The sequence below is a fragment of the Podarcis liolepis genome (assembly GCF_965112155.1).
Source record: "Podarcis liolepis genome assembly, chromosome: 12".
NCBI lineage: Eukaryota > Metazoa > Chordata > Lepidosauria > Squamata > Lacertidae > Podarcis > Podarcis liolepis.
Window position 1 is genome coordinate 46,067,463 of NC_139563.1, and position 14,079 is coordinate 46,081,541.

At 47.0% G+C, this 14,079-nt stretch overlaps 1 protein-coding gene across 5 annotated transcripts in view; it reads left to right on the forward strand.

The window, feature by feature from the left end:
* The window catches only part of NOD1 (nucleotide binding oligomerization domain containing 1), a 54,547-nt gene that overhangs the window by 5,614 nt on the left and 34,854 nt on the right, over nucleotides 1-14,079 (forward strand). For 3 of the 5 annotated variants that reach the window (XM_083467929.1, XM_083467928.1, XM_083467930.1), the window contains exons 2-5: nucleotides 1,429-1,768; nucleotides 7,306-7,480; nucleotides 9,654-11,457; nucleotides 12,726-12,809. In XM_083467929.1, the coding sequence (XP_083324055.1) occupies nucleotides 1,553-1,768; nucleotides 7,306-7,480; nucleotides 9,654-11,457; nucleotides 12,726-12,809 (2,279 nt within the window). In that variant the 5' untranslated portion in view covers nucleotides 1,429-1,552. Of the gene's footprint in view, nucleotides 1-1,428; nucleotides 1,769-3,210; nucleotides 3,321-7,305; nucleotides 7,481-9,653; nucleotides 11,458-12,725; nucleotides 12,810-14,079 lie in introns of those variants that run through there. The other 2 variants (XM_083467933.1, XM_083467932.1) reach the window with 2 other exon arrangements.

Sequence of the window (14,079 nt, forward strand, 5' to 3'; positions counted from 1 at the left end):
GCCTTCCTTTTTTTTTAATAATAATTTTTATTGATTTTAACATATAAATTATAAAGTGTACCACAAAACTTATCACTTATACAATCTTTTTAGACTTCCAGCAGCACCTCTGATAATCCACCGTTTTATCCACTTCTCATACATTTCTTAGCTTTATATTGCCTTAAAGTCTCTTAACAAATTATCCTTCCCCTTACCTGTTTTTGCAATACTATAAAACAATACTCCTCACAGAACTTCTTGCAAACCTACAAACATCGTCCGATCTTCACAAATGCTTTTCAAATAGTCCGTAAATTTACTCCAGTCTTCTGTGAATTTCTGGTCCCGCCGGTTTCGAATTCTTCCTGTTAGTTTTTCTAGTTCTGCATAGTCCCATTAACTTCATCCTCCATTCTTCAATTGTCGGTAATTCTTCTTGCTTCCTACTATTTGTGCCTTCCAACGTGTGGGGCGGTCAGAATGCTCTGGTAACCTCTAGGTTAGATTACTGCCGTGGGTGATCCGTAGGGCTGCCTCTGAAGACAGCTTAGAAACTTCAGCTAGTGCAGAACTGGGCTACCAACCTGGAGCAAGATGGTTTGAGCATGTTGCACCGATCCTGGTCCGACTGCACTGGCTGCCAGTTAGTTTCCGGGCCTAATTCAAAGTGCTGGTTTCAACCTATAAAGCTTGAAATGGCTCAGGACCACAGCACCTCAAGGCCCACCTCTTTCCATATGAATCTACCTGGACCCTGAGATCATCTTCTGAGGTCCTCCTTCGTGTGCCTCCTCCTCAAGAGGTGCGGAGGCAGGCAACACGAGAACAGGGCCTTCTCTGCAGTGGCTCCCCATCTGTGGAATGCTCTCCCCAGGGAAGTTCGCCTGGCGCCTTTGTTATACACATGGTTATGAGGCGAAAACATTCCTCTTCAACCAGGCCTTTGGCTGATTGCCATTCAATGTCATTTTAATTGTGCTGTGGGAGAGGGAGATTGTTGGCTTTCTTTTGTTCTTTTTAAAATAAATTTATTCATTTGGTTTTTCAACTCAAAATTTTAGAGAGATATATCAACCATAAACCATAAAAACAAGATTCCAAGGAATCTCCTGGAAAAACTTGAAATTTGCTAACCGACCAGGTAAATTGCTGGCATGGCAGCTAAAGAAGAAACAAAATATAAATTTCATACGTAAATATAGAAGAGAAAATTGTAGATAATCCGAAAGATATAGGAAAGCTTTTGTTCTTATTTTTATTATGTATTTTGTGTTTATTAATATTGTGATTTCATGTCGTGAACTGCTCTGAGATCTACAAGCGAAGGCTTAATAAATAAAAACCAATAATAAAACCACAATTTCCAATTAGCTCATGTGACTCCGTGACATTTCCTCTGAGTCGCCCTACAGCTTAATGGAGGTTTGCATGCTCCTCTCTTTGCAGATCCAGCAAAGCCGAGCAGAATCGTTCCTCTTGCATGGAGCCGGCTGCCGGGGCCACTTTACATCGCACCTCTGCCGCTTTCCAAAGATGAGTTTGGAAGAAGCAGCCTCTTACTCTCATCACGATGGAAGCTCAGCCCCCTGGTAATGGAGAGATTCTTCAACAAGGCCCTTTGGCGGCCCGTCCGCCGTCCTTCGTTAATTTGCTGAAAGTGCACCGAGAGCTGCTGGTTGGCAAAGTCCGTAATACCCAGTGTTTGATTGACAACTTGATCAAGAATGAATACTTCTCTACCGAGGATGCTGAGATTGCAGCGCAATATCCTACACAAGCGGACAAGGTATCTGCATCCATTTCAGACTTGTACAGTGGTACCTCGGGTTACATACGCTTCAGGTTACATACGCTTCAGGTTACAGGTTACAGTCTCTGCTAACCCAGAAATAGTACCTCGGGTTAAGAACTTTGCTTCAGAATGAGAACAGAAATTGTGCACTGGCGGCGCGGCAGCAGCAGGAGGCCCCATTAGCTAAAGTGGTGCTTCAGGTTAAGAACAGTTTCAGGTTAAGAACGGACCTCCGGAACGAATTAAGTACTTAACCCAAGGTACCACTGTATTCGGATTCGATGGCAAGGAGATTAGAGGAGGTTGACTATTCTGTGAGTGTTCGTTCGGATTTGTCAGCAGAGTGGTTAGACCAGGGGTAGGCAAACTAAGGCCCGGGGGCCGGATGCGGCCCAATTGCCTTCTCAATCTGGCCTCTCCCAGTGTGTTTTTACATGAGCAGAATGTGTCCTTTTATTTAAAATGCGGCCTAGGACCCACGTACCTACGGGACGGCCTCTCCTGGTATGCCCCGCAGAGGACCTTAAGATCCACAAATAACAACACATTGAAGGTCCCAAGCCTCAAGGAGGTTAGATTGCTCTCAACTAGGGCCAGGGCCTTTTCAGTACTGGCCCCGACGTGGTGGAACGCTCTGTAACAAGAGACTAGGGCCCTGCGGGACTTGACATCTTTCCGCAGGGTCTGCAAGACAGAGCTGTTCCACCTGGCCTTTGGTTTGGACTTGGTCTCACCCTTATGTTTCCCTCCCTTTATGGTCTTGATTTATCAGCTACTTTAAAATGAGGCTATATTTTAAATTGGGTTTTTTCCCTCCCCCCCCTTTCCCCCTATTATGTTTTTACTGTGATTTTATTGGTGTTAGCCACCCTGAGTCCGGCTGTGGCCGGGGAGGGTGGGGTATATATTATTATTATTATTATTATTATTATTATTATTATTATTATTATTATTATTATTATAATGCATCTCTGGGTTATTTGTGGGGCATAGGAATTCGTTCATTTTTCTCCCCCAAAATATTTTCCGGCCCCCCACAAGGTCTGAGGGACAGTGGACCGGCCCCCTGCTGAAGAAGCTTGCTGCCCCCTGGGTTAGACGGTGATTCATCTTCACTCCAGCACTGCTCTTTTCAAGCCCTCTGCACTCCTCTCTGCATTTCCCCTTTGCACCTCTGACATTGGGGGGGGGGTGGAAAAACAGGGGGACGACTGCAAAGGCTTCCTCCTATCGCTTTGTTCCCGCTTCTCCGCCGCCAATTTCTGCTGCATTGAGAAGGACGAGAGGACGTCTCCCTTTTGTCTATCCCCCGTGAAGCAAAATAAAGGACGCCTTCTTCCCTCTGACTTCCCCCAGTGGCAGCCGAGCGCCCGGGAAGCCCACAAAGGATTCGGACAGGTGGGCGTGGCAATCGCCTGACAACCACATGACATCACAGTGACATCATGTGGCGCAGCAGATTTTGCCCACAAGGCCAATCCTGATAAAGATCTGGCCCATGGAGCCAAAAACGTTTCCTCGTCTCTGTAGTACAACATACTAAAAGGTAAAGGGACCCCTGACCATTAGGTCCAGTCGTGTCCGACTCTGGGGTTGTGGCGCTCATCTCGCTTTATTGGCCGAGGGAGCCGGTACTAAGTCGCTTCTGGCAAACCAAAGCAGCGCACGGAAACGCCGTTTACATAATAATAATAATAATAATAATAATAATAATTTATTATTTGTACCCTGCCAGATGGGTTTCCCCAGCCACTCTGGGCGGCTTCCAACAAAGATGAAAAATACACTAAAATGTCACATATTAAAACCTTCCTGCCAGAGCGGTACCTATTTATCTACTTGCACTTTGCCGTGCTTTCGAACTGCTAGGTTGGCAGGAGCAGGGACTGAGCAACGGGAGCTCACCCCGTCGCGGGGATTCAAACCGCCGACCTTCTGATCGGCAAGTCCTAGGCTCTGTGGTTTAACCCACAGCGCCACCCGCGTCCCGTACAGCATACTAAGATCAGTACAAAAAGTGAGATGGGCCTGTATTCATGTGGACCCTGGACCACTGTTGTGGTTCTGGGCTCATTTGTCCCAATTGACAGAGCCATAGCCCATGCGAATAATAGTCCCCTCCTGCCAACATCCCAGTAAGGCAAAGATTCTTTATGTGGGGTTTTTTTTCTCTAAACAGTAGGGGAGAGAAAACCTGTACTTCTGGCCATAACTGACCCTTCCTCCAGCCTCGGGAGTTAATTCTGTTTCTCCAGTTAATAATTGTTAGTTTTCTGCAGCCTCTGGCTGATGGGCTTAAGGAACCAGTTATTCAACCTTTGAAATTTCATTCGCTCGCTGCGGTCGGTCAGGGTGTTTTGTGTACTCGGAGATTCTTCAGGGTGCCGATTCTCAAGGCTCAAAATGACTCCTGCTGTGTTTGCTGAAATACATTCATGCCTTCCATAGTTCTAGTGACAGGTAGGTAGCCATGTTGGTCTGCTGTGGTCGAAACAAAATAAAAAAATTCCTTCCTGTAGCACCTTAGAGACCAACTAAGTTTGTTATCGGTATAAAAGGTCTTGACAGACTCTAGGGTTGTGCGCTCATCTCACTCTAGAGGCCGGGAGCCAGCGCTGTCCGCAGACACTTCCGGGTCACGTAGCCAGCGTGACGAAGCTGCTCCGGCAAACCGGCACCAGAGCCGCACACGGAAACGCCGTTTACCTTCCCGCTATAAAGCGGTCCCTATTTATCTACTTGCACTTAAGGGTGCTTTCGAACTGCTAGGTGGGCAGGAGCTGGGACCGAACGACGGGAGCTCACCCCGCCGCGGGGATTCGAACCGCCGACCATGAGATCGGCAAGTCCTAGGCGCTGAGGTTTTACCCACAGCGCCACCTGCGTCCCTGTTATCAGTATAGGACTATTGGTATAGGACTATTTAATTGCTCATCTTCTAACATTGCATATGCCATCAAATGCCAACAGTGCCCTTCAGCTCTCTATATTGGACAAACAGGTCAAACCCTACGCCAAAGGGTAAAGGGACCCCTGACTGTTAGGTCCAGTCGCGGATGACTCTGGGGTTGCAACGCTCATCTCGCTCTATAGGCCGAGGAGCTGGCGTTTGTCCGCAGACAGCTTCCGGGTCACGTGGCCGGCATGACTAAGCCACTTCTGGCGAACCAGAGCAGCACACGGAAACGCCGTTTACCTTTCCGCCGGAGCGGTACCTATTTATCTACTTGCATTTGACATGCTTTCAAACTGCTAAGTTGGCAGGAGCAGGGACCAAGCAACGGGAGCTCACCCCATTGTGGGGATTCGAACTGCCGACCTTCTGATCACAAGACAGAGAAACCAGTAGGAGAACACTTCAGTCTCCCAGGACATTCTATACAAGATCTCAAAGTAGCTGTCTTATTACAAAAGAATTTCAGAAATAGACTGGAAAGAGAAATTGCTGAACTGCAACTTATTACCAAACTTAAAATCATGGCGAGACCTGGTCTGAATAGAGACATTGGATTCTTATCTCATTATACTGTACATGATAAAGCTATTTCTAGCCATCTCACCCCTTGCTTTTTCCTGCAGTCGTTAACAGTCGGCAACAGGTTTACCACACCTATCAGCCAATCACCCATTCCCACCACTCTTCTGAGTAATACCCTCCCCACCCTCTCACTATATATAAGGGTCTGGTGACTTCTGTGTCAGTGTATCTGAAGAAGTGTGCATGCACACGAAAGCGCATACCAATAACAAATGTAGTTGGTCTCTAAGGTGCTGCTGGAAGGAATTTTTTTATTTTGCGTTTATGCCCTTTAGCTGGTGTTCAAACCGATGTGGCGAGACAGGTGGCCCGTTGCCAAATCTAACCACGGTTTCTCTGAAAGTCTGCGCATTTGGGGAGCAGATTAGCTTAATCAGATTATTGGGATTCAGAGTCCTGCGTGTTTGCTTATACGGTGGTAGTTGGGTCAATGTTTGGGCAAAGACATCTGGAGGGTTGTTTTCTGCATGTCACAAGACTGAAGTTGTGGGATTATTATTATTATTATTAATTTATACCCCGCCCATCTGGCCGGGTTTCCCCCGCCACTCTGAGCGGCTTCCAATAGAATATTAAAATACAATAGTCTAATAAACATTAAAAGCTTTCCTAAACAGGGCTGCTTTCAGATGTCTTCTAAAAGTCTGGTAGTTATTTTTCTCTTTGACATCTGGTGGGAGAGCATTCCACAGGGTGGGTGCCACTACCGAGAAGGCCCTCTGCCTGTTTCCCTGTAACTTCACTTCTCGCAGTGAGGGAACCGCCAGAAGGCCCTCGGCGCTGGAACTCAGCGTCCAGGCAGAACGATGGGGGTGGAGACACTCCTTCAGGTATACTGGATCCCTAAATCATAAAACAGAGAAGAGATTCAGGTTGCATTCAGACAGCACATCGTTCCCTTTGCATGATCATTGAATCATAGAGTTGTAAGGGACTATGAAGATAATCTGGTTCAACCCCCTGTATTGGGGGCTTGAACCCACAACTCTGAGATTAAGAGTTTTCCTTACGTGATAAGGGTCACATTTTATGTGCCCTTTCACACGATGTAAACACCACTTCTGGAAACCAAGTTGACCTGAGTGGAAGTTCAGCACTCATTTCTGCTTTTTGAGGGAGAGAAAATCGGATTGCGCCCCCATTTAACCCGCAGAAATGTGGGCTGAAAGTTGGGGCTGTATCCCGTGACATATGATTCTTTCCCGCCAATTTCATGGGTGAATCATGCGGAAACAGAAATGCACATAAAGCGGGAGGGTGGTAACTGTTAGAATTCCTGCTCCCTGATTGCAGTCATGGGATTGTTGTCTGTCACATGACGGTGTATGTTTTGACTCCACAAAGTGGGAAGTGACGGAGACAGGATGTTTGTGTTCTGTGAAGTGGGACTATTGTCCTTTGTTCTTTTCCTCTTTGCTGTCTGATGCTAGAGAGAGAGGGAGCCATGTTGCAGTGCTCCGTGTGTGTTTATATGTAAATAAATGTAGATTAGCCAAAATGCTGAGTTGATGAGTTCTGTTACGCAAGCTGCGAAGACTCTGCGGATCTCTAAGTGTGCCGATGTCTGTTGGCATCGGTCGCTGTGATGTTCGGGCTGAAGAAAGCTTTTGAAGCTCCCGAACGATCGACCAGGAGGGAGAGAACATGCCAGTCGGGCATGTGTCTCTGCCAGGGTCCTACTCGAGTGTAGGCTGAGCTCCTGACAGTAACATGTTGAATGATGCCTGCTGTTGTGTCACGCCAGATAGTGTCCCTCTACTCGCAACAGGTGCGATTGGCATTTAGCACGACGTGGTGGTGTAGCCTTAGCTCCGTTAAAAACCATGCATGCAGAAAAAATGCAACATTGGGATGTTGTTACTGGTTCTGCAAAGAAGAAGGCAGATGATGTGTTGCCCCACAACAGCAATTGACTGTAGAGCGCTTGAGAGTACTCTACCTACTAATCTGCTGCCTCTGTAGATCTCTGACGTCTTGTGTGATCTTTCCGCAGGTCCGCAAAATTTTGGATCTCGCGCAGAGCAAAGGAGAAGAAGTGGCGGAATACTGCGTCTATATCCTGCAGCAAGTTGCAGATGCCTATTATGAGCTGCAGCCGTGGCTAGAAGAGATTGGGTTTCGCCCTTCAGAGGTCGTTGGTAATAAGCCCGTTGAAAATACCGACCCAGGTAGGATGCCTGCTTTTGGAAGACTCATTCCCTGTAGAAAAAGCTTGTCTGGGTAATCCCATCATTCATTGCTTCAATGTTGGTGAAACGCTTTTTCCAGGAGAAATAAATAATAATGGTTAGCAGGGTGATTTTCTCAGTGTACACTTCCCATAAACGGACTGGAGAGTGTCCCTACATGTGCAGATTGCGTCCTGCTGTTCGCATTTACCCAGCCTGAAGCTTGTTCCTCTGTGCATGAATTGTAGGAGCTCTAGCAAAGTATCTCATGCAGCCTTCTCAAACCCGCTCATAATAATAATAATAATAATAATAATAATAATAATAATAATAATAATAATAAAACTTATTATTTATACCTTGCCCATCTGGCTGGGCTTCTCCAGCTACTTACAGCAAAATATTAAAAACAGGATAAAACATCAAACGTTAAAGACTTCCCTAAACAGGGTTGCCTTCAGATGTCTATAAAAGTCAGATAGGTGTTTACGTCTTTGACGTCTGATGGGAGGGCGTTCCACAGGGCGGGCGCCACTACCGAGAAGGCCCTCAACCTGGGTCCCTGCACCATCACTTCTCACAGGAGGGAACTGCCAGAAGGCCCTCAGAGCTGGATCTCAGTGTCCGGGCTGAACGATGGAGGTGGAGACGCTCCTTCAGGTATACTGGGCCGAGGCATCAAACATCAAAAGCTTCCCTAAACAGAGCTGCCTTCAGATGTCTTCTAAAAGTCTGGTAGTTGTTGTTCTCTTTGACATCTGCTGGGAGGGCGTTCCACAGGGCGGGTGTCACTACCGAGAAGGCGCTCTGCCTGGTTCCCTGTAGCTTTGCTTCTTGCAATGAGGGAACTGCCAGAAGGCCCTCGGTGCTGGACCTCAGCGTCCGGGCAGAACGATGGGGGTGGAGACGCTCCTTCAGGTCTACTGGGTCGAGGCCGTTTAGGGCTTTAAAGGTCAGCACCAACACTTTGAATTGTGCTCAGAAACGTACTGGGAGCCAATGTAGGTCTTTCAGGACTCCCAGTCACCAGTCTAGCTGCCACATTCTGGATTCATTGCAGTTTCTGGGTCACCTTCAAAGGTAGCCCCACGTAGAGCGCATTGCAGTAGTCTGAGTGGGAGATAACCAGAGCATGCACATCTCTGGCAAGTCAGTCTGCGGGCAGATAAGGTCTCAGCCGGCGTACCAGATGGAGCAGGTGGACAGCTGCCCTGGACACAGAATTGACCTGCGCCTCCACTAAGAGGTTGTTGGATCACAACTCCTATCAGTCCCAACCACTCTGGCTGTCTTGCTTGGGACTGATGGAAGCTGAATACCAAAATCCCTGGAGGGCTCCAGGTTGGGGAAATCCGATCTCATGGTTACTTCAAATATATCGTGTATGTTGTCACAAAGGCTTGCTGCACATTTCTGGTGTCAGAAGCCGCTGGTAGACAAAACTGAGAAGGAGGTTCTTTGAACTTAAAATACCCCCCAAAACAGTCCAAAGAAGGTTCACTAATTAAACAGAACAGTGGGGGGGACTTTAGGGAGCTGAATTGTGTAAAAATGAAATCACTTCTTTGAACAGCAGACCCACATGGCATAAAACGAGCTACTTTGAAAGTGCTCTCAGGGTCAGAGGTGACTTTGCTGTAGGCCAGGCATGTCCAAAGTCCGTTTCGGGGGTCTAATCCAGCCCCTGTGGCAGTTTATTTCCCGGGGTAAAATACTAAAAAACCCTCAACAACTTCAATCCTTAAAAAATGGTTCACAATTTTGGTTGGCCCTTCATTTCACCAAATCTGGCCCTCTTTGAGGAAAGGTTTCGACACCACTACTGTAGGCAAACACAAGCCCAAACCCTTCTAGAATCCAGCACAGTTGTGGTGGTTGTTACATTTATATCCCAACTTTCCCCCAAAGAGCTCAAGATACAGAATTCTCCCCCTGTGCATTACAACACTAAGGTTGGTTAGGCTGAGAGTGAGTGACTGGCCAAAGGTCACACAGTGAACTTTATGGCTGAGCGGAGATTCGAACCCTGATCTCCCAGGTCCTAGTCCATCATCTAACCACTACCCCACACTGACTCTCTGCTTTTTTTTGTACTGGTTTTGTATGAAGTATCTCTTCATGCTGGCTCTCCTGTGCTAGAATTTCTCTTTGTCATAACCAATGCTACCTTTAGTTAGCAGGTACCGTCAGAAACTTAAAGATGAATTGGGCCGAGACACAAAGTTCATCATGTCGTATGCCCAGAAGGAGGACATGTTGCTTGAGGAGATTTATTCCTCCAACATCATGGAGTTTATCAAGGACAACAACGAGAAACTCAGCAACGTGAATAGCTTGGAGGACCTGCTGGACGTCAACGTTGGTCTGATCAATGAAGCTGGAGAGGTGATCTATATCTTTGGTGATGCAGGGATTGGGAAGTCCATTCTCTTGCAAAAGATGCAAAACCTCTGGTCCAAGGGCAAACTCGACGTAGGGGCCAAATTCTTCTTTCGTTTCCGATGCCGGATGTTCAGCTGCTTCAAACAAGACGAAGCCATATGTTTGAAAGACCTCCTGTTCAAGTACAACTGTTTCCCAGACCAGGATCCGGAAGAGGTATTTGACTTCATTGTGAAGTTCCCTCACACAGTTCTGTTCACCTTCGACGGCTTTGATGAGATCCATTCTGACTTTGACCTCAACAGCGTTCCAGAGATCTGCTCCCCCACTGAATCGATCCACCCGCTGGCTTTGCTGGTGGGTCTCCTCAGCGGGAAACTTCTGAAGGGATCTCAGAAAGTCCTGACTGCCAGGACAGGGACGGATGTTCATCGGAACATTGTCCGGAAGAAGGTACATCTCCGAGGGTTTTCCAGCAGTAACCTGAAAGAATACACAAAAATGTTCTTCAAAGATGAAGGGTGCAGGACCTTAGTCCTGAACCAACTGGAAGCCAACCCAAATCTGAGCAGTCTCTGCTTAGTGCCTTTGTTCTGTTGGATTATCTTCAAATGCTTTGACCACTTCCACTCGGCCTTCGACAGCCACGAGCTCCCGGATTTCACCGTGACCTTGACCGATATTTTCTTGCTCATGACCGAAGTCCACCTCAACCGGATCCAGAAGACCAACTTGCTGAAGAAGAACAACAGGAGCCAAGTGGAGACCTACCGGTCCAACAAAGAGACTCTGTTTGCTCTGAGCAGAGTGGCCCACGCGGCGATGCAGAAATCTCTCTTTGTCTTTGACCAAGAGGAAGTCCTCGCCAACCTCTCGGAGCAGGAGTTGCAGCTGGGTTTCCTTAGGGCGGTTCCCGACTACGGTGGCCGCGGAGACCAAGTTTCCTACGAGTTCCTGCACTTGACCTTGCAGTCCTTCTTCACCGCTTTGCATCTGGTCACCGACGAGAAGGTGAGCGCCAAAGATCTGCTCCGGTTTTTTGCCGAATGCTCCACCTCGGACACCACCCTGCGTTCTTGCTTCCCGATGGCTTGGCTGAAGAAGCACCACCCGACGGGAGAGGACCCTTTCCGGAACAACGAGCACTTCCACTTCACCAACCTCTTCCTCTGCGGTTTGCTGTCCAAGTCGAAGCAGAAGCTGCTGCAGCACTTGGCTTCTCCCGCGTCCCTTAAGAAGAAGAGGAAGGTGCTCCTCACCTATTTCTTTGAAAGCATGAAGTCCCACCTGAAGGGGCTAACCCGGGCGAGGCTGAAGGAATACCGGCAGATTCAAGTGATGCCCAATTTCATATGGATGTTGAGGTGCATCTACGAGACTCAGAGCGAGAAGGTGGGCATGGGGGTGGCCAAGGGCATGGGCGCCAACTACATCAAGCTCACCTACTGCAACGTCTACTCTGCCGACTGCAGCGCCATCTCGTTCACCATGCATCACTTCCGGAAGCGCCTGGCCCTGGACTTGGACAACAACAACATCAACGATTACGGGATAAAGCAGCTGATGCCGTGTTTCAGTAGGCTGGCAGTACTTCGGTAAGTTCCTTGGCTTGTTGTCTGCTCTTAAGGGTCATCAGCCCATCTCTGATAACTGTGGTAATTTATTTTTATTTATACCCCGCCCATCTGGCTGGGCTTCCCCAGCCACTCTGGGCGGCTTCCAAAAAAAATAAAATACTGTAGTACATCAAACATTAAAAACTTCCCTAAACAGGGTTGCCTTCAGATGTCTTCTAAAAGTCTGGTAGTTGTTGTTCTCTTTTACACCTGGTGGGAGGGCGTTCCACAGGACGGGTGCCACTACCGAGAAGGCCCTCTGCCTGGTTCCCTGTAGCTTTGCTTCTCGCAATGAGGGAACCTCCAGAAGGCCCTTGGTGCTTGACCTCAACGTCCGGGCAGAACGATGAGGGTGGAGACGCTCCTTCAGATATACTGGACCGAGGCCGTTTAGGGCTTTACAGGTCAGCACCAACACTTTGAATTGTGCTTGGAAACGTACTCGGTTTTGGTACCTCGGTTTTCGAATGCCAAAAACCGGAAGAAATAAATGCTTCCGGTGAGTCCCCCCCCCCCAATTTTCTCTATTGAATTTGCAAACCGCCCTTTGCGCCTCAGTTTCTGAACATTTCCGGAGTCGAACGGTCTTCCAGAACAGATTACGTTCAAAAACCGAGGTACCACTATATAAGACTGCCGGGCTAACAAAACACGGTTTGTTGGAGGGGAAGCAAACAGCAAGGTTTAGCATGCTCTCTTCCTTTCTTCTCTTTCCTTTTAAAAAAAAACTTATATTTTATTAAGTTTCAACATACGCAGTCAAAACCCAGTTTCGTCTTTTCTCTTATTTTTCCCACCCCGCTTTCCATGGAGTTGTTTTTAACAATTTTTATTAAATTTTCTGTTTTACAATTTAGAATACTCATTTAAACATCCTTAAAATAACAGCGGCTTCCCTTCCTCTCTTTCCATGCTTCATTTTGCATAAATCCCTGCATATCTTAGGTCAACCAAACCATTCAGTATTCCATTATTACATCCATCAAGACTTACTTACACTGTTGAATTTATCTTAAGGCTGCCAACATTTTCAAGTGTGCACAATTCCTACCTATATATTCAATAAACATTTCCCAATCTTCTCTAAACGTATGTTTTGTTCTATTTCTTTGATGCTGCAACAAAATCTAAAGAGCACATTTCAGTGCCTATTAAAAGGATGATTCTCCGACCAATTCCCCCCCCCCCCCCGATGTATTTCAACGAGTCATTTATTTTCTTCCGCCTTCCCCTTTTATTTCTTTCAGGTTAAGTGTTAACCAGATCACAGACCAAGGAGTCAGAGTGCTTTACGACGAGATGTCCAAGTACAGAATTGTGAGTTATTTGGGGTACGTATGAATGAGGAGCTCGGATAGCTGTCACGTTCAGGAATGGTCCCGATGACCGAAGGAAGCCTCGTGAACATCGTGTGTTCATGTGCGACTCTGCCTTGCGCCAAATCGCCTTGTCGCTCCCTCATCAGTGTTGGCCCCAGGGGAGAACTTTCCAAAGGAAAGGCGTTTGGATCCGGCTCCCACTCATTTTCCACCGAGTCTTGCAGTTGTCTTTTTTTAAAAACACAAAACACCAAATTTTATTTATGGCTTTCAGGTTTATACATTTCAGTAATTTAAATCCTGCCAACGTTCTTACTGGTTTACAATTTGTCAGTAAAAATTCCATAAACCACTTCCATTCTTTTATAACAAAGTTTGTTTTCTTGATTTCTTATTTGATTTCTTGATTTCTTATTATTTCATTAAAATGGTAAGTTTCGCCATTTCTGCATATTCTGCAAGTTTTTGTATCCATCATTCTTCGGCTGGGACTTCTTCTTTCCATTTTGGGGCAAGTGACGTTCTTGCCGCTGTAGTCGCATACAGGAATAAGTTTCTGTACGGTCTGGGTGGCCTTGCAGTTGTAAGTGGGTCTTGTTCCCGAATGAGTGGGCACAGTATTGCAGCTGTGCAGTGAAATGTTTATTTCTCTGTCTTATCACACGCTGGCTCCAAGCCAGGTCTAGGTGCAGGTAAACATGGAGTTAATTTTCCGTGAATTGCACAAGAAGGCGGTGGGTGTTGGCAGGCTGGAATAATAGACATTGGCATGTGCATTCCATTCAAAGCCTCTCTAGAATGTGCAACTGATAAGGATCCATATTTTCCCACATAGCAAGCAATGCGCATACAGAACAGTACAGAACATGCTTTGCAGAATTGAGGCAACTGGAGCCTTAAAGCAAACTGCAAACCTCCTTCCTGAACTTTTGCACAGTTAATTTACCAGGTTCTCATACAAAATAAGCAGGTCTCTGACCCTAAATGAATTGTAGTGGGGAGTTTTCTTGTGCGGAGAGAATCAGATCCTATGCATCTGATATAATAACCCTACCCAGTTTGCAGCTGTTAGGTAAAGTAAAGGTAAAGGGACCCCTGACCGTTAGGTCCAGTCGTGACTGACTCTGGGGTTGCGGCACTCATCTCGCTTTATTGGCCGAGGGAGCCGGCGTACAGCTTCCGGGTCATGTGGCCAGCATGACTAAGCCGCTTCTGGCGAACCAGAGCAGCGCACAGAAACGCCGTTTACCTTCCCGCCGGAGTGGTACCTATTTATCTACTT